The sequence below is a fragment of the Falco cherrug genome, chromosome 3, assembly GCF_023634085.1.
Source record: "Falco cherrug isolate bFalChe1 chromosome 3, bFalChe1.pri, whole genome shotgun sequence".
Classification (NCBI taxonomy): Eukaryota; Metazoa; Chordata; class Aves; order Falconiformes; family Falconidae; genus Falco; species Falco cherrug.
This window is the reverse complement of record NC_073699.1, coordinates 43,002,688-43,029,614: the sequence shown is the minus strand read 5'-3', so window position 1 is coordinate 43,029,614 and position 26,927 is coordinate 43,002,688. Positions and strand designations below refer to the sequence as shown.

Below are 26,927 nucleotides of genomic sequence, written 5' to 3'. Positions count from 1 at the left end.
TGCGATCAGAGAATACCATGTTGTTCCAGTTCTCTTCAAAAAACAAGCTATTGACAGGATGAAAGTGTTCCAGTTGAGAGAGGCTGTGCTAGCAACAACAGCCCCGCTCCAGATTTGTTGCTGATTAGAGATGGCAGTAGTTGTGGCTGTGGAGCATTTCTGAAGGACTGTGAAAGCATTTTCAGACCCATTACTTTATTGTTCCAGCACCCTTACAGCAGAGAGGGTCATTACACTCAGAAGTAGAAACAATTGCCCTGAATCTGTGTAATTCACCAGACAGCTGAGTGGGCTGGGTACTTGTGATGCCTGATCAAGATTCAGCACCCTTAATTACTTGGAAAAGGGAGGATTTTTAAAGACATGACTAATTCCCACTGTAAACCTTGTCTGTAAGCCTTAGCTGATGGTGGCAAGCAAACCTCTCACCTTGTTAGTCAGAACACTGCACATTCTTATTGCAAAAAAGTAAGAATGGTAGGACTACTTTAGAGTTGTGAATCGTAGTGTGATATAAAACAATAGCAAATGTTGTCTATGAGAGAAAGACTAAAGTGTGCTCCTTTATTTTGGAAGGAAATTCCCTTCAACGTCAGAGGACCTTCCCCAGCAAAGGCAGGATAACTTTTTCAGCAGTCCCCTTCTTATCCACTGCTCAGTGACTTGAGGCAGAGTGTGATAGAGCAGCCCTAAAACTTCCATTCTTTGTGTTCACCATCATGCAGAGTCAGGCTTCAAATGCTTTAAGCTGAGGGAAGTCAGAAACAGTTATTCCTGGTAACTTATATTCTAACAAAGCCGTTGGATTTGAGGTTGAACAAACTAGCTATGTCAGTTTTTCTGGTGTTACGGTGAAAAAGGCTACAGTTTGAGGAAGTGACTAAATTGTTAGGTAAAAAAGTTTTTCATAGATGGACATTTTGGCTACTCCCATGGATGTTTTGCCTAAACCTGAAACACAGCTATTTCCATTGAGAGTGCTTATATGTAACTTAATTAGAGAAATGAGGAGAGCTTTTTGTGAGAGGCATAAAATTGTATGTACAATTTTTCCCATTTGTTATTTGGAACTTTCAGTGATTAGCAACATAGGCAGTTGAATAATAAAAGCATTTGGCATTTTTTAGAATGGAGTCTTGGAAGTGGCAGGGTTACCTTTTTTAGTTTCTTTTGCCATACGTGAAAATAAATATGTTTAATGAGTGAGTCAGCACAGGGAAAAATTGCTCTTGCATCCACTCCCAGGTTTTGAAGACACATTCGCAGAGTGTCTCTGAAAGCAGAAGAAAAGTGAACCTACCCTCCAGTTTGAGGAAATAAACCTGCATCAAATCAAAAAGAACCGTCCTAACAGTATGGGGAATTGCTGAGTAAAGATAGTTTGTTTATTGAGAGCATTTATGGTTTAAAATGTATTGACCTTGGTTATGCAAAATATATCCAACATGGTGGAGAGCTGGTTGTTAGTTGATGGAAATCACGTTTTCAAGCCTTAAATTAGGGTTTTACTACCTTCAAGAGTGCAGTTATCTTCTCTCCAGTAAATGCCCATTGGACATTGAAGAAATTCACAACACGTTAGTCCTGTTGGAAGATTCAGGTTGGTGCAAACTACTGATTAGATTGTATGGACATTAGTGTCTGAGCTAAATAAAAGTTTAAAGTTATTAAAATGGATTATTTGGTGTAAGGGATAGAAGAGTTAGGCAAAATGCATCTTTTTCAGTACAATCTACTTTAAAATTCTTGAATGACTGAACATATTCTGTTATATCCTGGCATATTTCTTATGTGTTGATGAAGTCTTAAAATTATAATGGTAGTTCTCCTAGCACTTCACTGTTTTTAAAACAAAAATTGATATAAGGAAGTCATCTAAGCTGACAATTATCCATGTAGAGTTAATGATTAAAAGTACAGTAAAAAACCCTGAAGAATTCATGTAGTTATGTTATACCAAATAGTAAGAAATAAAAATATCAAGGAAATAAGCTTATAGTGCTGCAATCTTCAGTGTGATTTTAGAAAGAACAAGTCTCCACTCAGCTGATTGCAATATCATCTCTTGCATTCCTTGGAAGAAGTTGGGTTAACGTGATCTGAATTACAGAACAACTTTAAAGTGTGTTTTCTTCTTACACATGGGTACTTTTCCACTTTATTTTCGCCACCAGGAGATGCTTGTCTTTGGTTTCTGAATTGAAGTTCTAACCTGGATATGTTTCTTATAAAATCTGGAAGGAACCCGGGAAATGCTTTGCTTTCAATGTATCAGAATTTTTAACATGATAGCGTTAAATGTATGATTGCTTGATCTCTCCATGTGATATGACCGAGGTGTGTAGATGCATTGAAAATTCTGAGACCAGTTGTGCATATTTTAATGTGCTACAGGATAGTTGCGATTAGAAGAGTTAGATGATAACAATGGAAGCAAGCATAGGAAAGCTTCAGGCAGACATCAGCGGAAGGGACAACAGCAAATAAGCTCTTATTCAGAGGATTTAGAAAAACAGTTCTGCATTCTATTGTGAAATTTTACTTTGAGATTTACTTTGAGATTTTCTTCTCTTTAAATTCCATCTGTTTTCATAGAATCTTTTCTATATTGAACCATGGAGGAAGAGGGAAGAGTCATGTCCGTGTTGCCCTGTAATTGCAGCATGATGTTATGCATGCTGGTCAGGGTGAGATTTGCATAATAATGTGTCCATATGTAAGTATCATGTGGCTGGTTTAATTCTAGAAAGCAGGTAGAAGTATACTTAAGCTTTAAGGTTTTAATTTCCATAGTTTTCTGCAAACTCATTTCGATAATATTACAGCTGAGGAAAGTTAAGAGCATCGAGTTTCCAGACAATTTCACTAATGGAAAAAACCATACAAGCGTTGTATGGTACAGCAGTGTGCAGAGAACAGTATGTAAACTTTTCAGATTAAAGCTTACTTTTACTTACTGTAGTAAATTACATTTATAGAAAGAATGTTTCTAAACCTTTTCTTTTTTTTTTTTAAATCTGTTTTGTTTTCAGGCATTGCTATTTCTGATGAACATGATAAGGTAAGATTTGCTGTATGCCTAATGAACAGTAGAAAAACAAATGATTGTGATAGTTTCAGGCAATGACAGCTGTCTCTCCATGTCCTGGCATACACATTTCTGTTGGGTTCAGAGGAAGTTTGGGTATGGAAACCTATATGGGTAAGTACAGTATATGTTGACACATTAAGAGCTTGATCCAGGGTGGGTGGTCAACTATGGGGAAAAAAAAGTCTCACCACGTTGAAGAGACTCTCCGTAAGGCCATGGAAGTGCTTTTGATCTTGATTCCGTCTTCGCTTAATATAGTCTGTTGAGTTACTTTGTGTCCTTTTGGAAACATTTAGCTTTAAATACCTTTTATTCATGAAATCATGAATTCTGCATTCACAGATATGATTTGTGAGAATATTTAGGAATAACTTTTTGCTCCCTACATTCGATCAGGAAAGCACAGGACATACATAACTGTCTTTACTTCCTTGCTAAATGCAATAAACAATGATCTCTTCTATTTTGGCCCTTTTGATACATTACACAGTTGACACAAATTTTAGGTTTGGCTGTAATGAACTCTGTGTTGAAAGAGTAATCAGCTAATTTTTCAGAGTTCCAAAGGAAACAAAACACCTTTATCTTCCCTATTCTCACCAGTGAACAGCAGTACGCTACTAGTGCCAAGAACCTTGGGCCGTATTCTTGGTGTCAGAAACTGTTACTCTTAGGGAAACGAGATCAAAATGTGTATGTAAAACACAGGAATAATGACTCATATAGGAGACAAGTTTTTACAGATCTTTCCTTTCTCCTAGTAAAATGAAGGCCTGAACCTTTCTGACACAAATGTGTATAAAATACTACCACCAGGTTCTCCAGCAAAGGCCATGTAGACAAGATTGATCACTGTTACCATGCAGCCATGTGCGTATGGGGCTGCCAGTTCAAAACCATGGCCTTTACTTATAATTTTCCCTTCATTTGTCTTTGTCTTGTTCATATTAAGAGTATACCAGTATCTAAATCTTCCTTCCTACTGTTTTGTTAACCCTGCTCAGAAGTGATGAGAATACAATTAAAAGGCCTTCCATTAGAACCCTTATCTATACGACTATTTAGGAAGAAATCCTCTTCATTTGGTTTTGTTTGCTGAAAAAACTATGAAATACTGTTTGTAGGAGGAAAAAGACATTTGGGGCTAGAGACTGTTGTCACGTACTTTTTATGTATAGTTGTTAGGAGATACTAATGTGTTAATTTTTTTTAAACAATGATAGATTATTGTTCAAAAACATCCATGTTTTTTAAATTAATTTATTCAGTGTGAAAATTGAAATGGGGAACATAATTGGTGAATTTCCTCAGGATTCAGTCTGAGCAAAGCGTTAATTGTCTTTTTGTTGCCATATACTTTATTGTTTATGATTTCAAATTGGAAGGTGATGTGTTTTTTTTAAAAAAAACTTGACGTTATCTTACGTATATTCAGTAGCATACATTACCTGACACCTTTACAAAACTGCATCTGGTTTGGCATCTCTTTCTGATGAGGACAGGTAAATTATATCTTCTTGAAATCAAAATTTATTTGTAGAACAAAAAAAACCCCAAAACCCCCAAACAATAAAGCTATTAACTTGCTTCCTTTGTGCAGTATTGCTCAATAGGCTTGCGGGAAATATTTACAGAAGCAGCACAATTTTTCATTTCTGTGGGCTTTAGTAAAATTAATTTCTATTTCTTGATTAGCCCCTTAAGGACATTTAATGGACATAAAGGCTAATTCTGCATTAGGAAAGCATAGCCAGAACCATTCTGTGGAATCCTATCTCCTAGGAATGATCTATTACATGAGCTAGTTCCTGAAACGTTCTGGTGACTTGTTTCAAAGTGTATTATTTGGCTTGGTCCAAAAGCAGCCAAAGACTAAATGGTAATGGTTTAACGTTAGGCAGAATTTTGTTCCATTTTCCTGAGCATGTTCTTACGTGATGTTTATTTTTCAGGTATAAATGTAGTCAAGTTCATTGTAATTCCTTTCCCAGAAATACATAATGACACTATAGCTTCCTTATTTAGCCTGTGACAGCACTGAATCGTTTTTCAAACTACATTGATCTGTGGTTTGGATTAACATTTAACCCTTCAGATGCATGTCATGGGCCTAGAATAGCATGCCCAAACTTGGCATTGTATTCCCTTAGAACATTGTCATTACATAGATGTCATGAGAGACATAAAACTAAACACAACAAGAAGGTCTTCTATATGCTTTTCCTTGCGTTATTTTCCTGATGATCGTTCTTAGGGATTAGGACAGAGCCCATAATCCTGCTGTTTTACCTGTGCTTTAGATTATGAACCTGGAGAAAACAGAATGCATGTGTATGTTTCTTTATTTTTGTTTCTCATTAGGTAAGTATTTTTAAAAACATATTTCTCTCTGGCTGCTGTAACCTCTAGCTCCCTTTGTTAGGGGAGTACTCGATTAGTATTGTTGGTTGATATAACTCCTTCTCCAAGTAATTCAGTTAATTAGTTGGTTGCTTAGTTACTTGAGCATTTGAATTTGGAAAACCAGTTTGCTTTGAATTACAATCGCTTTTGTGGAAGGGAGTTCCATTTAAATGGATCCTTGTCAATTATCTGCTATATTATTAGCTATGTGCCAGTATTTAGGGCTTCAGTCCAAGACAGAGGTGGAGAAAACACAGGCAGGCAAGGTCAGTCTTTCAGTCAGAATAGAAGCTTTCACTTGGACACAGTCAAATAAAATTTCTGAGTTCACTGGTATAATTGCAAACAGAAAAAACAAAACCAAAACCTAAGAGTAAGGCAATTAAAACAGATTTATTGTGTAGATTCCCTCCTTTTTAATCTCATTTAGTTCAGTCTTGCAGAGTTTGGTGTTCGCTCTTGATGATTCAGCCCACGTCTCTAGACCATGGAAGCTATGTAAGAGCAGCAACTGTTGCTGCCAGTACAGCGTGTAAGGAAAGAAAATGAGAAGGGATGTGTGGTGACTCACAGATCTTAAGGCTGAAGTGCAGAGGTAATGCAATACAAATTTCTGAATTCACTCACCCTGCTTACCACTGAACAGAAACTATGCATGAAAATGTGTAGTTTCCTAAAAATCCTCAGTACTGCAAAAAACTTCATGTAAACAGAGAAACTGAGCTAGGATGTTAGCCTTTCTGCAAAATCAATATATTCTTAGGCTGATTAAAAAATCCTAGAGAAAAACCCTGAATTAATTATGAATTTCAGGGTGTTTTCCTAACTGCTTGGATACTTCCCTGGGAAGTTGTTCAAATACACATAGAATAGCCATACTACTGAAACTCCAGTGTTCCAGCTGAATGCTCTGACCATGGGGCTACTGATGATGTGCTTTCTCTAGAATATGCTGCTGCTGGAATGTTGCAAAGTCTAGAATATGCTACTTGTCTGTATGTTGCAAAATAAACTGTAACTATATGTTGCCCTGTAGAATGTCTGCATTGTAAAATGCATTGAAGGCAAAATTTACCCAGGAAGCTACAGTACAGAAATGTTTTTAAAATGGGTTTATGTGCTTGTACCCATTTAAGCAATATTTCTGAAAAAGATTGTGCAGAAAAAGGAGTCACACCCTTTACCTCTGGCTACAGTTGGAGACTGACTAAAATACTGTAATTTTAAAGAAATTTAAGAGGAGGTAGGGGAAGGTGTAGTAATCTTCTGGCTTTTTGATTTTCTGAAGAACATTTAGTGAATGTTTTGGGGTTTTTTTGGTTGTTGTTTTTTTTAACCTGCATATACAGAGACTAGAAATATTTTCTCGTAATGTGAGACCTGTCAAATACATTGTGAGATTTGTTCAGAATCCCCAACAATGTCTTTCAGTCACTTTAAACAGTAATAATGAGAGACACCTAAGTGTTAGAGATCCAGACTCAGACTTGAATGAAGGTGAGCTTGACCGTTAATGGTAGTATTAAAACAATTTTCTATGCCATGTCTAGGGATACTTTCTTCTTATATGTAGCGTTACTGCAATGAACACAGGTTATAATTAATAAAATAGAGAAAACAACTACTCTTTAGTCATAAAAATAAACAAATTTCTTCTCAATCAAAAGTATTTCTCACTGTGGAGGTTCCCTCAAAATAAATATCTGAAATTAGGAATATTAAGCTTTTTAAACTATTTTTTTTTTATTTAAATAAAATGGATGCACAAATGTTGTGCTCCCTGGTCTCAGCCCAAGGTGAAGATAAGGTTCAGCAGTCCTCCAGTCTTTCCCTTCTCCTAGTCGCTGCATAAAGGAAGCTTGAGTGTGTCAAGTTGGTAGCTACTGATCTGGATGATAAGTGGATGACACCTGGACTGCACCATAAGATAGTCCTCTTGGTTCATTTAGTGCAGATTTAAATAACTACCTGTCCTGAAAATAATTCTGTGCACACTGATGCTACTGTGAATCTTTTCTGTTACTTATGGGGGAATATAAATTGAAACCAGTTAAGATTCTAAGGTTTATATATATAAAAAACCCAATACTATAAAAACTTGTTTGAGAACAGAATACTTAATCTGAGTTTATTGAAGCTTTTGAAATAAGGTGCCAAATAAATGTCCTGGTGTTCTGAATGGAGCTGTCTTTGATTCTTCATTTGTTTTCACTGTGGCTGCTTATATAGTTGAAAGGAGGAAAATAAATTAGGTCACTGATGCTGTGGTATACTAGTCTAACAAGATTCAAAAAGGAGAGCAAGGTGATAAAAGGAGGCAAAGCATGACTATGTAATATAAATTACATTTCTATGGAGTATGAAAGTGCTACTTTAATCCCTAAAATGTCTAGAAAAGAAATCAGCGTAACAAGGATGGACACAGCATTCATGGTTTACTTATTCATATGCTGATGGTGCAGTGTACAGTGTCAGGAAAAACTTATGATACTGAAAAAGGGCAAAATTTTAGGTGCTTTTCATTTTCACTTAAGGGACTGAAAGCTTTCAGCAAGATTGACACTGCAAGTTGTTGCAAGTTTAGCTAGCTCCAGGAACCGTTTTTATTAATTACTAAAATTATCCTAGGGAGAAAGAGAAGGGAGAAAATGGCTAGAGTAGCAGGAATAAACTTCAAAAGAGGCCAAATGATTCTTACTGAAACTAATGTAAGCACCTTGTGTAATGAAGGGATTGTGGGCAGTGGAATAATCTTTTTTCCAAGCTCATAGCTTAGTGATGCTAGTCACACTTGTGACAGGAACACCTGTCAAGTGACCAGAGGCCACTGTCTTCTAGTCTGCATTACCTATGACACAGCACCAGACAGATCCACAAAAAGCGTATTTGTAAGTACATAAAAGAAAGACACCAGCAGTTAGGTATTCTAAAACCTCTGAAGCTGTGGTGTTTTCCTCGGATTTCTCTTCTGTATTGGCTGCATTCCATTTTCAGTGGTTCTACTGTGTCACATAAACCTTTGCAGAAAATGGAAATTGTGTAAAAAGTGAATTAGTCAAATACTGGAGAACTCTGCAAAGAATTACAGAGAGTGGAATGTGGTCATGCACTGACAGGCACATCGCAGAAACCAGAACAGAAGAACTGGGCTGCATGAGTCTAATCCAGGGTCTAGGTCACATTTGGTTCTGTCAAAATGGAAGCTCTTGGAGTTCTGCTGAGCAAAATTACAGTGTCTAACCAGAGCCGGGTAGCTGCATTCACATGAAAGCAGTCTTCAGTCTTTTTTTGTTTCATTTCAGTAGAGGCCTGTACTTCAAACTGTGCTTTTACTATGTCTGTGTCAATTAAGATGAGACTTTTGTTTTTAGGAACATGAGAAAATATGGCTTTTAGGCTAAGTAATAACTGTGCTGTACTTTTTGCAGATGTTTTTTGTTTGTGGCAGGAGTATTTATTGAGACACTGAGCTAGGTAACAGGGAAGGATTTGTTTTCCTAAATTTTTCGCTCATTAAGGGATAAGAATAGAATAGAATACATCTCCCCTATTTAGGAACACCATTCTATTTGAAATGTCTTTGCTAGCCTAGAAAATAGTTTAATTAAAGCAAATATATATATTCCTATTTCTTAATTTCATATCTTTTTTTTTGCATACATGCATGATTTTTAGTTCAACTGTCCTGTTGTACATGACCCTTTATCTAAAACCATTATAGTAACACTGAGAACAGAGATACTCACCACTTCAGAACAGCCTTTTCATACATTTTTTAAGGATAATTTATTTCCTTAATCTAAATTCCTAATATAATGATGCAAATTATTGCTATTGTTTTGAATATTCCAGTTACATTATGCTTGCTTCTTGTAATCCTCTCCAGCTATCTTCTTCCAGTAAGCGGTTAAAAATATGAGTAGTAGTTTCAGAAATGCATTTTATTAAAATTTTAATACCATTTTCAGAATTGAAAGATATATTACGTAAATCTCAGCAGGGTTATTTTTAAAATGCCAAATGCAGATCTATTTATTAGTTTTGCATTCATTCATAATGCAAATAAGAGCAATGCTATTAATCTACAGCAGTCTTTTGGTTGGGATTTCATTAGACAAGTGGCCTCATGTATTGCTTAGCAGAACTGAAAGTGAGTTTTAAGAGTTGTGCATTTATATATATAAAAAGTAATAATCATAATTTTTCAAGGATCCCCAGATTTCTACAGTTGCTATTGAAAAGTAAGAAGCAGGAGAGATTTGAGGCATCGGGGTGGGCAAATCTCTCTTGGAATTTTATTAATGGCTATCTTTTCATTAGTTCATGATTGATTCTGGGTATTTTGTAGTCCTCTGAAATGATAACGTACTGTACTGTTTTTGTATTTTTTAATGAATAGTTTTATTTTCTATTTCTTCTTTTATTTTCCGATTTACATGTGTGGTTGAGAACAAGTACTGCAGTGTTTCTGGGGTTTTTTTCTGTCTCTTCAGGACACACCAGGTTTTAACACCCCCCTTCTCAGACCTCGTGTGATTGGAGAATGGATTGGCCGTGAGGAGAATGATGCAGACCCGCTGGCTGCTGAGATGCTGCAGCCACCAATACCAAGAAATAAAAATGAGCAGTGGGACAGCGAGGATAGCAGCAGTCCTGGAGGAAGGTGGGATTTGGGCTTGGCCTAGAAGTTTTAGAATTTGTGAAGCAGAACTGTCTTTGTAACACCCTGTTTGAGAGCAGAGTGCAGTGGTTTTAAATTCCTATGCCATAGTAGTGTGGCAACATGCAGAATAAATGGAAGACATTAATATGTGACTGGTTTCTTGTCATGCTTTTGTATATGATTAACTGTATACTCATTTACAATTCCATAGTTTTATTCCTATGTATAAAGCTAAGTGTATATTGACATGATTGGGTCCATTGTGTAATAATTTTGTGATACATAGTTTCATTCAGATACTTCAAACAGTTCTGTCCTTCAGCCATCGGTAGTAGCTGTTTGCTAATCTTCTTGACATTTTAGTGGTAAATCTGATTTTCCAATTTAAAGGAAATATAGACAAGGGAAACAGTATCCATGTTCTTTTTAACAGGACTTCCTAAATTAATCTTCAGTTCTTAATACTTAGCATCTTGGTGTTAATAACAATTCTTTCTCAAAGAGAAAATTGTATTCTCTGCAGTAGATAACTTCTGACAATTTGTTGTGCGCGATTGATGGTGAGAGCGTATGTTTATTTGTTAATGTGCTTCAGCTACATGGAAGAGATTGTCATTTTTACAAGGAGTCCATTTTCTGTGATTTAAAGATTCCTATTTATCACAGAAAGTGAAGTATTCACATCCTTTCTTTAAAAGGGATTCATGTTGTTTTTTAAGTACTCTGAATGCAGCAGACACCTTTTTCTTCCACTTTTAAGAAGGCAGAAACTCTCTGCTTTCCCTTTGAAAAGGTCTGATATAGTCCTTCACCATGTCCTCCATGTGCCTTCTACATCGGAATTCACCTCCCTGTCTGTCACAAGGAAAAACTGGTCTGTCAGTTGCTGTACTCTTAGAGGCTGCATTCATTGACTTTCCTCACATGTTGAATGTTTGTTATCCATGAGTACTTCTTTCTTCTTCTAATTAGATTATTGTGGGGGAAGCTGCAAGTACTACAGTTTCAAAGAAACAGTGGCATGTAGTAATGATGCCTCAGCCAGGTGTTGGACTGGAACCAACAGAATTTGGACACTGGGTTTCTCCAGTACAGTTCCTGGGAAAGTAATGGAGTCAACAACTGGCACCGCAGCTTGATATTGTGAGGGCTTGGGTTTCTTTTTCCTTATTCAGCAGTCTAATAAAGACACTGAATAAAGACCTTTTGCACATTTCAGAGCAAATTGAGGATATTTTATCCCCTCTTTCAATAGGAAGGAGCAGAAATAAGCATCTCTGTCTAATCTCTAGAAGGGAGAAAAGAGGTTTAGTTCTGAGTAACAAAGATGATTCAAAGCAGCATATTCTTCTCTTTGTAGAGGGTGGTACAAGCTGTAAGAAAATTCACAGCTAATGCTATAATTAAAGAATGTGATTAATGGCTTTGAGAATATTATTTGAGAAGTCTTGTTGAGTATCATGACAAAATCATGTGCTTGACGTATGAAATAAGAAGAATATGGGGTAGTTAATGCTAGGAAAAACTCATGGAACACTGGTGTTTCTAGTTTTTAGGTGCAGTAAGTGCTGAAGACCTGTTTGAAAATATGTATCGTTAAGTGAGAATACTGATTTTCAGTGGAAATGAATAACAACTAAATTACCTGCAGCATATGGATTTACATTTGGATGACTGATTTATGTCTGGGATAATTCTTTGCTTCATTAGCTTTTCATCTGCTTTTGTAAGGCATTTATAAAAAACAAGTTTGCAGTCTTGCAGAGTAATCATAAAATTGCAGAGCTTCAAGATAGTGATTCAGAATTGTTGCTACCTACATATGGAAGTTTAAAAGACCTGTATCGATAAGGTTAATCTGAATGTTTAATAATAGTTTGCTGGTAACAGGCAGTTTCTTCAAGGTCTGATTCAGTGGTACTGTGAATTAAAGTACTGTTAGCAGAATTTGCAATTGACTATACACCATGACTTGCATGAGACAAGTAGTAGGTAATAGTAACTTAGTTTTAATATATCATATACTTAGTACATAAAAAAAATAGTGGGAATAGTATGGGGTTTATGAGATTAAATGGAATTCTTGAAAGAGTGAAGTCGTTATCAGTTGTAAAGAGTTTTTGGCTGCCTCATCTGCATTTCATTCATCTACTTCATAGTTAGTGTAGCCTAAAATAATTCAGTTACATTTTTAACTGGCAAATGAAAGAGGGAGGAATTTGAAATTCATATTGTTTCCAGTTATACCTTGTAGAATTTGATTTAGCAACACTGTAATAAAAATAGAGTTCATTGATCACTAATTATCGAGATATATGTGATAAACCAGCAAACTCTCAAAACTAATCCTAATCTTTAGTTACAGCATAAGAACAGGACAGTGAAAACTGTAATGGTCCCATTATTTCCGTGTAATATGTTTTCTTTTACCAATCGGTAAACATAAGGAAATGCTACTTAAATGATACAGTGTATAAGTATCCAGAGGATTAGGCATTGGCAGATCATTGGTAGAGTAATTGCCATCAGTGTCATGCTTCTCCCACTCTCTGTGTTGTTGTCATAGTCCCTACTGGACAAGTTTTTTTCTGTTCAGTGGAAGGGGAAGCCCTGAGTTCTTACATATTCATAACATTCTATAAAGGACTGAATAGGCTACAGAAAACGACATATTCCTATGGACCACTGGTCTATGGATAACATGACCATTTTCAATATTGTTCTTTCCAGCATAAATCAGATAACAGTGAGTATATGTAGTGTGAGATATTTGGGAATCCATGAGTTATCTGCTTTTTCTGTCTTTGCAACTACAAACCTCACTTTTTGCTCCATTCAGTAGTGGAGAGTGGGGGATAACCACTACTTCCACCTTAAAAACACATTCCTGTGGTGATGAGTGATGGAAGCAGATGTTGTATATCTGAAAGATAATTACTTAAAAAAAGAAGAGGAATTAATTTTGAGAAACTGAAAGGATGGATTTCACTACTACTTTGCTTGGGAAAGATAGTATAGTCAGTGTGAGGTAGCTGTGTTAATGACATCTTATCAAACTGATGAAGGGTCACCTTTTTCCCCTTAATGTTCTGGATTGGTACAGAGGAAAGACTGCATTTGTCACTAGTTTTGCACTGCTCTTTGTTGCTGCTGTAAGAGAGGAAGGCAAGGTATTAATATGTGATAAGAGACCATATAAAAGTGCTGATGGCAATCCTGCTTGGTACCGAGCTCATCTTTCAGAAATTTGAGCACCATGAAAATGGGATTAAGCTAATTTCCAATACGTTAGTAGTTTCCAAAACAATTAGTAGTTTTCTACATGAAAAATTTATTGGAGAAATTCTGAGAAGCGGCAAGGTTCTTGGGAAACTCCCTCAAGGGATAATGTATGTACACAGTGAGTGATTTTTGAAATGATACTCGTTTCTTAGCACCCCATATTAACTAGACCTTGAAGAGGCCCCATCCATAACCTGATATCCTAAACTCAAAGTCCATTCTTCATCTCCAAGGTCCACTTTGTCTTATTAGTGTTTATCTTTGCAGTGGGAAATTAACTATCATACATTATACTAAATTTCATACATTTGTGACATATCTGCCTTCTTGCAAGAGATCTGCCTTCCTGCAAGACTGTAAGACAGTCTGAGGTGTTGCTGATACGCTCATGTGGGGCACCAAACTTCTGTCCTGTTGTTTTTATCTTGATGTTGTAAGGAATCAGAAATTACTAACTGTAGCAAGTCCTGCCTTAGACCCTTCTGTTAACTACTGTGCGGTTCCAGTTGTCTTAGCAGTTACTTAGGTTAGGGACACAAGTCAACAGACCATGAGAACTATTATAACTGTATTGTCCTTAATCCTGTGGGGTCATGACAACCACTCAAGGGAGCAGTTCTTTGTTGTCAGCGTTGTTGCTGTGTGATCAATGCCTTAGCAATACTGGTTAGTAATTGACATCCTGTTGTTCTGTATATGTGGTTTATTTAGACTTGATTAACGCCCGTAAAGTCAGTGGGAAATTCTCCATCGTCATTGAATCAAAACTTTAGATAGGGATTGAAAACACAAACTGACTTATAACATGCAATGATCAGGGAGTGAGTAATATCCAGCTGTTTCATGTGTGATCTGATGGAGTTAACCTTCAGATCTGGAGTACGTTATAGTAGTTTGACAAATGTGTGACATACTTTGTGGAGAGCACCAGTAAGAAAAAGTTGTGCTTTCCTCCCTCACAGCTTAAAAATGGAGCCAAAGACCAAAGGATTAAAACAACAACAGCAGCAACATAAGAAACTGCTGGCTGCCATGCTTTCTCAGGACTCCTTTGATTCGGCTCAAAGCACAGCTCCATCTGTAACCGAAGAAGATATTGACAATGAAGATGATGCAATGGAACTGCTGGGTAACTGCAAAAAATTATGTGTATTTTCTGATACTTTTTAAAATATAGATTAATCTAAAAAGTATAATATCTGATCAAGCATAGACTAGTTTGAAACTGCTCCCTACGTTTGAAGCTAAAGTATCCAGCAGCAGTATGAAGGCTCACAGAGTTTAACTTTGCAAGTTTCAGGAGTGAATGTTATGAAGACTATGTATGTATGTGTGTGAATAAACTACCAGCTGCAACAAAATCCTGTGAAATATCAAATGCTTCAGGTGCTTAAATTAATTAATTCAATTTCCTACATAAATTACTTTCAGGTTCTACTTGGAGAATGCATTTATATACAAGGAAGAGATTCAGCTTCATTTGCTTTCATCTGGTTCCTCTTTTCCTTAGCTGTATCGCAGTGCTCACCTCAGTAGGTTTTATTTGAGACTTACTAGCTACAAGTACCTTACACAACCTGAGTTTGTAACCTCTCCAGAGGATTTGATTGTAATTTTCCAGTAGACTGTATTGTACGTTAAATTATACTCTAGAAGGCTCTATGCTCACTGCTTCCTCCCTTTCGTAGAATTACTGGTTGTGAAAGGAGGGACATTGTTGAAGAAAGTTAGTTGATAGTCTCTTTTCTGCCATTTTTAAAAGCTTCAATGTAGGATGCTTAAAAGGTAATAATAGATTTCAATTCCCCCCCCCCCCCCCCAGTTTTTGCTATATAGAACTTTAAGTGGGATCAAAGCATGGGAAATATGCTGTCTCAGGATAGCTCAGAATTCTTATATTTACTAATTCTGTCACAAATTGTTTCTGTTGGGTTGGACCTTAAGATCAGAAAAATGCATGATGCTCTACTCCGTTTCTGTTCTATTTCTGTTGCTTCCTTCCTTCAGTATTCATAGAATGACAGGATAGTTGAGGTTGGAGGGGACTCCTGGAGATAACAAGTCCAATCCCTTGCTGAAAACAATCAGCTAGAGCAGGTTCCTCTGAACATTGTTCAGTTGGGTTTTGACTCCCAAAGTCAAATGGGAGTCAAATCTCCAAAAGATGGATCTGGGCAATCTGTTCCAGTGCTTGACCGCGTCCTGGTAAAAAAGTTTTTTGTTTTGCTTAAATAATTGTGACTTAAACTTTCTTTTTTTCAGTGGCTTTAAGTTTGGTGAATGCATTTGTTTTTACAGGAAAGAAGAGATAATGGGCTGGGTCACTGAGGTGTCTCAGTGGGTCAGTTAGTTCTTTGTGTTTGAATTAAGCCACAGGATTTTTGACTGTGGGCTTGCAGTTGTTGTGGAATCAGGTGGTATTTCCAGAACTAATCCATGGTTTCCGGTGAAGGACATAATTAGTCTGTAGCTGTGTTACCTCCTTATTTCCTTGTGCAACTTACAGATCTTTCCAACTTTATCAGTGTGACGTAAAAAGAAAGCTGAATGGGTGTCTTGTGCTGGCATAAACCACAGGACTCCTCTAAAATTCTGTGGCACCTGGAAGGTACAGTAGGTAAGTGTGTGATGTTACTGGGCTCATTATGTATCACATATAGAATAGATTCTTCTGTTAACTTCTGTAGAGATAGTGAGGAACAGGTATCCACTGGATATGTAGGTCTTTCCTTTGAGACACTTGAATCCCTAAAGGTATCTGGAACCAGAAAGGCAGTATAAAGGAAATTTTGTTTTCTGTTGTTTTCACGTTTGGGAAGGATATTATTTGTGTACAAACAAGTGTTTTGTTTTACCTAGTAAGGACTCAGTTGTAAGAATCCATTCTGGTTTTGTGTCATGCAAAACCTGGAACATTTTACTGTCACACATTTTATTGAAACTGGCAGAGTTTATACAAAATTAATTTTAAACTAGGAAAGGTCACAAACTGGACCTCTGGTTCAGGTGGGGTGTTATATAAGTGATTCTGAGATTCTGAAGCAAAATGTTGGTATATTGGATGAGTAGCCATGTTTACAGTGATTATGGTATACCCATATTATAGTAAATACCACTGATAGGAAATTAAATATGCACATCTTGGTGTTGAAAGTGCTGTGCTTCTGAAAGACTAGCTTTTATTTTGATTCTCATTTTGCAATTTGCTGACAGCATGTGTTTTATATTTTGACATAATAGTTCAGTTACGTCCTGTGGAACTACTGAAAACTTCAGGATATGACAAACTTTTACACAGGAAGGGCATTTTATTTTCTTTTGAAGGTAACATAAAGAACTTAAGTTTCTTTCAGCAAACGTAGGTTTTTTTCATTGCTATATTTTCCAGATCAGTAACTGATGATACTGGGACTGATTTTTTCATTATGTACTGCATAAATCTATTAACTGGTTTGATGCTTTTTACACTGCTTGTATGGAGTATAACTAATTTCAAATCATGGCTTTCTGCCATCACGGTATTTCAGGGCATTGTTACATATAGCTACTTGACTTGTTCCCTTTAGAGTTCAATATTTGCTGCTTGAATTGAATAAGCATTGAGCCCTTTCTTAAAAATTACAAAACCTCACACTTCTAAGTGGATTCTGGGGAATAAAATTCTACTGTTTACAGCAGATGATTGTAATGTGTACCCTGCTTATAATGCAGGTTTTTGCAGAACACAAACTTGTATCTTTATGTGTTTTCAAGAGAATCTTTTTCAGTGTTAGGTTGATTTATTTAGGCATTAAGAACATGAAACTCACTGTTTGTGTATTTTCTTTGGGAAGAAAAGATCTCCTAGTACTCACATCAGAATTGTCAGTGAAGGTTTAACTAGAATGAAACATTCCAAATAGAAGAATCAATTATGCTGTTACACTTTGGAAGAATCTATTCCAAAAGAAGTATATGTGCAAAGATGAAGAGTATACATTCTGATTTCACTGTTTATGTAGAACATAAGATGCATGGGAGGGCTGTTAACACACTGGTATCTTTCGAAGTGTGTTCAGTTACACAGATGGCTGAAATAGATTACTGGCAGATAACATCATAGTGGAAAGGATCTTCCTGACTTCTGAGAAATGTAAAAGGGTAATGCAGTTGAGGTCTGTGACTGAAAATGAAATCAAAGAGCTCATTTTGTATACATCATAATGCCAAGTATTGTGTTTTGTAAATCTAATTGGGAGCTAAAGTAGTTTTTTGGGAAACTGCAGTCCTTTTGGAATTCCATGACATTTGGGCTTAAGCTGTGTTCTGTGTTTGGCCAAAGTCCACTGAGACTTTGAGGTTGTGTTATTCCCTCAGTATCTCACTGTGTCCACTGGAGAGAACTGTATTTTCCATGAAATTGGCAGGAATATTGATTGAACAGTCAGAAAAGCATGACTCTGCTTTAAAAAAATCATTTGATTAAGTGTAAATACATAATTGTTTAAATATATTGCTATGCATAAATATACACAAAGTAAAATAAGATTTTTTTGTAGCACACTTGGACTTAACATATACATTCTTGAGCTTTTTACAAGTAAGGAAGAAGAAAGAGAAATTCTGTATTGTTCTACACAATATTGATGTAGAGCACAAGTCTTAATGAGGAGCGGCTGAGGGAGCTGGGGTTGTTTAGCTTGGAGAAAAAGGAGGCTCAGGGGAGACCTTACTGCTTTCTACCACTACCTGAAAGAAGGTTGCAGAGAGATGGGTGTTGTTCTCTTCTCCCAAGTAGCAAGTGACAGAAGAAGAAACAGCCTCCAGTTGCACCAGGGGAGGTTTAGATAAGATATTAGGAAAAGATTTCTTCACCAAAAGGGTTGTCTAGCACTGGAACAGGCTGCCAAGGGAGGTGGTTGACTCGCCATCCCTGGAGGTAATTAAAAGACGTGTAGATGTGGTGTTTAGGGACATGGTTTAGTGCTGGACTTGGCAGTGCTGGGTTAACAGCTGGACTTCATGATCTTACCTAAATCCAAGCTAAATGTTTCTATGATTCTGTGATGTTTAGTCATAAAGCTCAATCACCTCCTGTTGTTATCCAGTCTCTGTGCATGCTTGCAACATAAAAAATGTTACCATATGTTAATACGTGTTATGTAATAGTTAACTATGAAGCACTACTCCAAAGATAAGTGTACCCAGGAAGTTCACACAGGTGTGGTTGAAGTGGAAGCTGGTGGTAATCGAAGTCCATTTCCTGCAATTGACATGTGCCAGTCTATATGATTCTGAAAAAACTTCATGATTTCAATGCAAATAATTATGTATGTGAGCTGAATTTAAGTGTTTGCAGCATCAGGACTTGTAAAACGATCTCTTATTTTCTTCAGAGCTGTTTTCACAGTAATAGTGGTTTTAATTCATGTAGAATCTTAAGTGAAAGTTCAGCGACTGTCTGCCTCATGTTTATTATGTGTAATTCTTCCTATGCAGTAACAAACCAGAATCTTTAAATGCAGACATGCACTTTAAGTAGTAATATGCTTTTTATTTATTGCTTTGTGAGATACCTGATGTCTTCTGCTTGCTTTAATAACTCTTCTTCTAATCTTAGAATTTCTTTTTTCCTCAAGAGCTTTTCTCCAAACGTTAATTACTTCATCATTGTAACACCCCTGAAAGATTGGCCAGTGATATAGTCACATTTTATAATTGTCTTTGCCTGTAGGATGAGACAATATCTAACTCAGTGTTGGGTAGTCTACCCCTTACATTGTCTATACTGTTTTTCTAATAAGTCTCTTGAGTGCTTTAATGAAAGGGTGTTGAATCTGCAGTGTTTTCAGTACATTTCCTCCGGTTCAACAGACATTCCTGATTCGCCTGTTTCCTAGAGGTCTTTGGCAACTTGCAGGAAACAGACTTTAGACCCGATAAATTATTCTAATATTAGCAGCAGGTTGTTCCTCTTGTTGACTCTCCCAGCTGGACAAAATCTTCTTCTCCATTATGTGACTAGAATACATCCTTTGCCAGAAGAGAGGCCAGAAGGCCCTGGGAAACATGGTGTGTGAGTTGTACTACATCTTCAGTTTCCTGGCCTGCAAGCCTGTTTTGTTGGGGTTTAAGTAGAGTGGTTGTGCAGGAGAAACCTCTGTGGATTGCTCATCGTGTCCCCTTTTGCTGACCCTTCTTTTTTGGAAGCTATTGGGAAATCAGCAACATTACCAATGAGCATCTGATGTGTAGTGCATGTACAGAAGCTGACACCACTGGGAGACAGTAGGCCTCTTATGCATGCAGAGACTGGCTGTACTGTATGTTGCAAAATTTTCAGTGGTAGAGATAATGCACTGGTACAAGTGTATTTTACAGATCTCCATTGGAAGGGCACTCAGATTCTATCAAGCGTGGACTTAAATACCTTTTTGAGGTAGAAAAGGGGGATAATATAGATAGTCTTACATCCCATCAGATGCTGGGAACCTTAAGTTGTGCAACATTGGGCAGTTCTCCAATTATGGCATGGCACACTGCACAGATCCTACTGTGCTAAGGTTCACCACCATTACAGATCTTAGAGCTCTTAGAAGTAAATGATTTAGTTTAGCTTTTCTTATAAGTGAAGAATTTAATTGAGCGTTTCTACTGTCAAGCAAAAAGATGTTCACATGACAACACAACTGAAAATTGATATACCCAGAAATAAGAGTATCTGAGTGTAAAAATGAAAGGCTAGAAAATTGAGACAGGCTGTCCAGGGAAGTGGTGGAGTCACCATCCCTGGAGATATTTAAAAGATGTCTAGATGTGGTGCTTAGGGAAGTGGACTTGGCAGTGCTAGGTTAATGGTTGGACTCAATGATCTTCTGGGTCTTTTCCAGCCTAAATAATTCTATGATTCTATGGTGGTTCATGGTTTGAAGATAAGACCATTCAGGTGGTGTAATTGCCAAATGCCAAGTGGGAGCTGCCTACAGTCTTCTTCCTTATGATTGGCACAGCACAGGCCTGCACCTGCACAGGTCAGTTGTTGTGTAGATCACAAACCCCTCATTGTACAATGGTATTCAGGTTTCAATCACCGGCAAGCAGGAAAGTCAGTCATGCGACTGGAAGAAGGCAAGATTTCTGTCTAGTCAGAGATAGTGATCATTGCTTTAGCCCAAGTCATGGGAAAGTGATAATGACAGTGTTATTTGTCTCATGTTCTTATCACTGAATGCTGCTTCTTCACACTCAATGCAGTAATAAACAATGACTTTCTCAGATACCAAGAAGATGTTTAGTAAGGTATGATCCAGCATTATTTTTCTCTTAAACTGCCCTCCTAGCGCAATTTTGGAAAAAAAAAATGCTACTGTGTAGATAAGTACTTAGATGCAGCTTTTTTGGAAATTACCATAGAATCTACATGCTTCCATTTCTAATGTCTTACAAAGTGGTGGTCATAGCTTTTATGAAGCTATTCATATGAAGTTTTTTTGTTTCCTTCAAATTCAGCCACTGGAAAGAGGAGGCATATTTTGTATCTTAAAAAAAAAAAAAAAAAAAAAAAAGCACTGGCATATTGCTTTTTTTTACTTGCATATCTCACAAAGCATGTAAAACATTTGAATACTTATGTGTTCCTAATGGTTATTTCTGGAGTAAAAGGAGGATTGTATTATATGGACCAGGTTTAGCATATAAATAGTCATGATGTTACTGCTCTGTGAGTGGTATGGCTAGTATGAATGACATTTAAGCTTTACTTTTGTGAGATGTAATTGACTTTCTAAGTGATAGGTATTTGACATTCAGTGGCTTTTTGTTGAGTCTGATGTGGAAGATAATAGTTCATCCCGATTTGAATAGGATTATTTGATTCTAGGAAAAATATCAATAAATGCAATTTACTGTTTTCATGATTTCTGGAAGGTCTCATCTTTGGTCTTCCATTTTATCTTCCATTTATCATCAATCTTCTTCCATCTGTGTGGTAGGCAATGTCTGATAATTTTGATTACCAGGTGCTTTGAAACTCCTGAAGGATTTAGAATTTGGAGAGACAATGAACAATTGAAGGCAAAAGGTCCAAAAGGCTTTTTTCCTTCTTTGTGGGTTGACCCCAGCAAGCAGCTAAAGACCACAGAGTGGCTCGCTCATTCGTTGCCCCACATTGGTAGGGGGGAGAGAATAGGAAGAAATAGCAAGAAAACTCATGGGTTGAGATAAAGATAGTTTAATAATTGAAAGGAAGAGGAAGAAGAATGACAGAAAGAGAGAGAGAAAGAAAATATCAAAACCTAAAACAAGTGATGCCAAAGCAGTCATCATCTCCCACCAGCAACTGATGCCTAGCCAGCCCCCAAGCAACAGCTGCTTTGGAAAAAAAACACGCACACACCAGTTTTTATTGCTGACCATGACATTACATGGCCTGGAATATCCCTTTGGTCAATTCAGGTCATATGTCCCAGCTGTCTCCCCTCACAGCCTCTTGCCCACCTGCTGTGAGGCAAAGTGAGAAACAGAGAAAGCTTTGATTCTGTGCAAGCGCCATTTGGCAACAGCTAAAAGATTGGTGTGTAATCAACACTGTTTTAGTCACAAATCTAAAACATAGGCACGTGGGCTGCTGTGAAGAAAATTACCGCCTTTCCAGCCAGACCTAGGACATCCCTTAAAGATTTTTTTTTTTCCCCAAGTCACTACTTCTTGAAGACTGAGAGGTTGTTTTGACTTGATGGAGAGTTTCTTCTACTCTCTGGCATCTCCAGGGCAATAGTTCTCATTTCTTTTAGATAAAGGCTTCTCTTTGCCTCCTGAGATAGGTTGATCAGTGTAAAGTTAGATCTCTTGTAACTGGTCTCCAATTTTTTGTTGCCTTTCACTTACAGCTGATTGTGTTCTCCCCATGTGTTCTCTCCCTATGGGTGTTCTAGATCATAATTGTGGACTCCAGAATGTTTTTCACACTTGTCCTGTGTCTCTTTTGTTCTTTGCTTCTTAATTAGGCTTTGTTGTGCACAAAGGCCTTAGCATAGAACTCAGAAGCCACCACAGTTGTCACAGAGCATAAAGTTTGGTGATAGTATCTGGCTGGGATTCTTATGCTATTGCATAAGTGTATTGTAAGTGGTGAAGACTATAAAACCTGTAGAGCTCAATGGAGAGCATTATGGTTACTATTCAGATAACTCTTAATCTTCTCTGGACTTACATAAAGCCACATTCTTTCCTTCAGGAGGTCATATTTGCAGTAACTCTTCCTTTCTGTCATTCTTCCCCTTTAACATACATACTGTGTTACTTCTTTAATGTAGTTGGTTTTGTGGAATTTACCTGGAGGTAATCCACATGCAGGATCTTGATCTTGAGAATATGTAAACAGTGTTGAAGTCTAGTGGAAAAGGTAGAGGAAAAAGAGCAGCAAAGAAACCGGCAAGGTTGTGCAAAGGAATTTCTTGCTTAAAAATGGACAATTATGGATAACTTGCGTTTTTATCTTGAGGCTACAGTGGATTAGCTTGCTCTAACTCTAGTAAGTCTCATTAAATATTTATGTTTTTTGCTTTTAGTGCAATGTATTGTTTTTGTGGGTCTCAAACAGTAAAGTAAATGCTGATTGGTTTTATGCAAATGAAGTACACAAATAATGCCAAGGTGGTAAATCAGTTGGAGTAATTATTTTTACAAAACAGCTAAGGTGAGAAATAACCTCAGAAAGTGTTTTTAGATTTTTTACAGCATTACCCTGGAATTTTAACTACAACATTATTGCAGATACCGTCAACAGTATTTTTTACCAGATTCCTTGATCTGCAGGACTGTTGTCTAGAGGAGAGCCATAAACTTGAAAACCTCTACTAATTTTAAAGCAATGTTTTCATGCATTATACTTGTCACTGAACACCTGTGTAAAAGTTTAACAATACCAGATGTAGTATTTTTTCTTTCTGCCAATATATAAAGTCAGTGAACCAAGATAGATGCATAGGTCTGTTTAATGACAAATGAATGGAGTTCATTGATTTCAATTCATCTTGAGGTCCTATGCCAAAAGACAGCAACATCAGTGAGAATCTTTTAGTTGATCTGAGTTTAAGTAAAGCTCTATCTGTGTATTGAAAGGAAAGAGATTTGGTGTTTAAAGTCTTAAAGTAATGGAATCTTGCTTTTGAATTTTACTGTCAATAATACTACAGGTGTTTGATGTTCACATAGAATTTTAGACTGACAACTTCTAATAAACTTAGTAAGTTCTATAGTTTGGTTAAGAGGGTGTTTGTAAAGTTAGATTAAATTATGAATTACATTAATCACTTATTGCAACACTTGTGTAGTTATTTCTGGTTTGATAAGCATAAAATGTTTTGGAACTGAAGTTGATTGTGTTTGATATTGCTAAAGGAAAAATGATGAGAGAAAACCAATTATAGTTTGAGATGCTAGATTCTCTTGAGTTGAAATGAGTTACATGAGCTAATAAAAAGCTTCAAAAGAATGATTAATTTTCAAGAAGTAGATGCGTACTGAACATCACAATGTGCAGGAGCCTAAAATGTCATTTGTTTACCAAGGACAGGCAAGGAACCAAAGCTTATTTTAAGCCTATACCTAAAGAACAGAGCAGGGACACTGTAATCCTAGTCCCCTGACTATCCAGATCAGAGACCTAAATGTCTGTAATACCATAGCCTTTTTATGTCCTGTATGCCTGGGATTTCTTCTAAAGGAAGGCAAGGGCATGCAGCAACACGGTATAGATTAGTCAGTATGACGTGGTATTGATCCCAGTGTCGTGAGATCAGACTGATTCTCTTCTAGACCTGAACTTCTGATGTTTCATGTCTATGGAGATGCAGAGGTTCCTTTAGAGAAGCTATAGGAAGAAGCTTCTTCCCACCTCAACACCATTTATAAGAAAGAAAAGGCAGCAATTCTTACAGCCAACTCTGTTCCCCAGTCTTGATTCTCTGCCTGCTTTCAGATGTGCTGAGAACATCGTGTGTCGGGCAAATAGTAAAGAGCTGTGGTTGAGTCAGGGTGCATATTTTAGGTAACATTTTAAACTATGATGTGCCTTTTCATGAGCTGAGCATAGCTGTTTTGTGGAATGCGTTGCCACAGAAGACTGTGGAGGCTACAGGCATAAGTATACAAAATGAGATAAATTCACAGAAGATAGATCAATACCACTTTTTAAAGTATGTTGGTTCTGGCACGTTCTCTCTCTCAGTACCAAATATGGAAACTGCAGGTAGCTGAGAGGATCTTTACTTACCGTTCATATATTGCTGGCTGTTTTAAGTCACGACATCATGCTAGCTGCTCCTCGGGTCTGATCCAACATAAATACTTCATGTACCTTGGGGTGTCTTTTTTTGAAGAGGTATAATCTGAATCTTTATATTTGAGGATGGTGCCCTATATAATTCTGATCCTTTCTTGAAATTTTAGTGGCTAAAAGTGGCTGAGGATTTTCAATAAATTTGCATTATTTTTACAGAGTGGAAGAACTGGGATAGGAAAAATAATAGGTATAATAGGTGTTTATTTGCATATGTGAGGAGGGCAAGGTAAGGACTTCAATCTCCCTCATCTTCTACATTCCTAGTGATTATCTTTAGCATCACATATCCTGCTTTGCTATATGCTTTGTGGCTCTATGAATAAGGCCAGACATTCCATTAGTATATATATCCATTCTATGAATAAGACAGACAATCTACAAACATTGTGTTTTCTGTTATTTTTTGCCAAATAAAAGTGTATTTTATTGGGAAAATATCAGATGAGCTGTACTAGTGAAATACCTCAGTAAGACAATACGTTTGGTAGTAGGTAGAAAGCTCACATGTTCTTTACATGTAGAGGGTAAACATTTGCTTTACTGTGTTGAATCTGGGCTTAAATGAGCCAGCATTGCTATGGTATGTTACTGGAGTTAGAGCAATACGTTACTAGAACTAGGGTGAACAAGGTACAATTTCCTTTATAATAATCATGGAGCTTCAGTTGAAATTGTCTGTATGTAAGTTTTGAACAAATAAAAGGACATGTATTTTCATGTACTGCACAGTTAATCTGTGGACTTACTTGCTAATGGTGGTGTGGATGCCAAAAATGTCAAAAATGAGCTGGACAGGTTAATGGAAGAGAAATATATCAAGGGCTGCAAAATATAGATGCTACCTCTGCTTCAGAAAGTCCCTGACCATGAGTCAGCTGGGGCTTAGAGATTATGCTAGTAAAATAGAATCATAGAATCATTTAGGTTGGAAAAGACCCTGAAGATTGAGTCCAGCCGTTAACCTTACATTGTCAAGTCCACCACTAAACCATGTCCCTAAGTGCCACATCTACCTGTCTTTTAAATACTTCCAGGGACAATGGCTGAACCACTTCCCTGGGCAGCCTGTTCCAGTGCTTGACAACCCTTTTGGTGAATAATATTTTGATTATTTTTTTTTCCGAATATCCAATCTAAACCTCCCCTGACACAACTTGAGGCCATTTCCTCTTGTCCTGCTGTTTGTTACTTAGGACAAGAGACTGACACCCACCCTGCTACAACCTCCTTCCAGGTAGTTGCAGAGGGCAATAGGGTCTCCCCTGAGCCTCCCTTTCTTCAGACTAAACACCCCCAGTTCCCCCAGCCGCCCCTCATAAGCCTTGTGCTCCAGCCCCTCCACCAGCTTCGCTGCCCGTCTCTGGACACGCTCCAGCCCCTCAATGTCCCTCCTGCAGTGAGGGGCCCAAACCTGAACACGGCATTCGAGGGGCGGCCTCACCAGTGCCCAGTGCAGGGGGACGGTCACTGCCCTGGTCCTGCTGGCCACACGGTTTCTGACACAAGCCAGGGGGCTGTTGGCCTTCCTGGCCACCTGGGCACACTGCTGGCTCACGTTCAGCCGGCTGTCGACCAGCACCCCCAGGTCCTTTTCCTCTGGGCAGCTTCCCAGCCGCTCTGCCCCAGCCTGTAGCGCTGCGTGGGGTTGGTGTGACCCAAGTGCAGGACCCGGCACTGAGCCTTGTTGAACCTCACACACTCGGCCTCGGCCCATCGGTCCAGCCTGTCCAGATCCCTCTGCTGAGCCTCCTGCCCTCAAGCAGATCAACTCTCCCACCCAGCTTGGTGTCATCTGCAAACTGACTGAGGGTGCATTTGATCCCCTCGTCCAGACCATTGGCAATGATATTAAACAGGACTGGCCCCAGCACTGAGCCCTGGGGGACACCACTTGTGACTGGCCACAAACAGGATTTAATTCCGGTCACCACCACACTTTGGGCTCGGCCACCCAGACAGTTTTTTACCCAGCATAAAGTACACCAGTCCAAGCCATGAGCAGCCAGTTTCTGCAGGAGAATGCTGTGGGAAATGGCATCAAAGGCTTTAAAGTCTGGGTGAACAGACTCTTAGTCTGGTAAAGTCTGGATAGACAACACCCACAGCCTTTCCCTCGTCCACTGGGCAGGTCACCTTGTCATAGAAGGAGATCAGGTTTGTCAAGC

The 26,927-nt window shown here is 37.8% G+C and overlaps 1 protein-coding gene across 2 annotated transcripts in view; it reads left to right on the top strand.

Moving 5' to 3' along the window:
• C3H8orf34 (chromosome 3 C8orf34 homolog) overlaps positions 1-26,927 on the top strand; it is a 167,680-nt gene that overhangs the window by 50,245 nt on the left and 90,508 nt on the right. For both annotated transcript variants that reach the window (XM_055706091.1, XM_027811177.2), the window contains exons 5-7: positions 3,033-3,061; positions 9,988-10,157; positions 14,402-14,568. In XM_055706091.1, the coding sequence (XP_055562066.1) occupies positions 3,033-3,061; positions 9,988-10,157; positions 14,402-14,568 (366 nt within the window). The remainder of the gene's footprint in view (positions 1-3,032; positions 3,062-9,987; positions 10,158-14,401; positions 14,569-26,927) is intronic.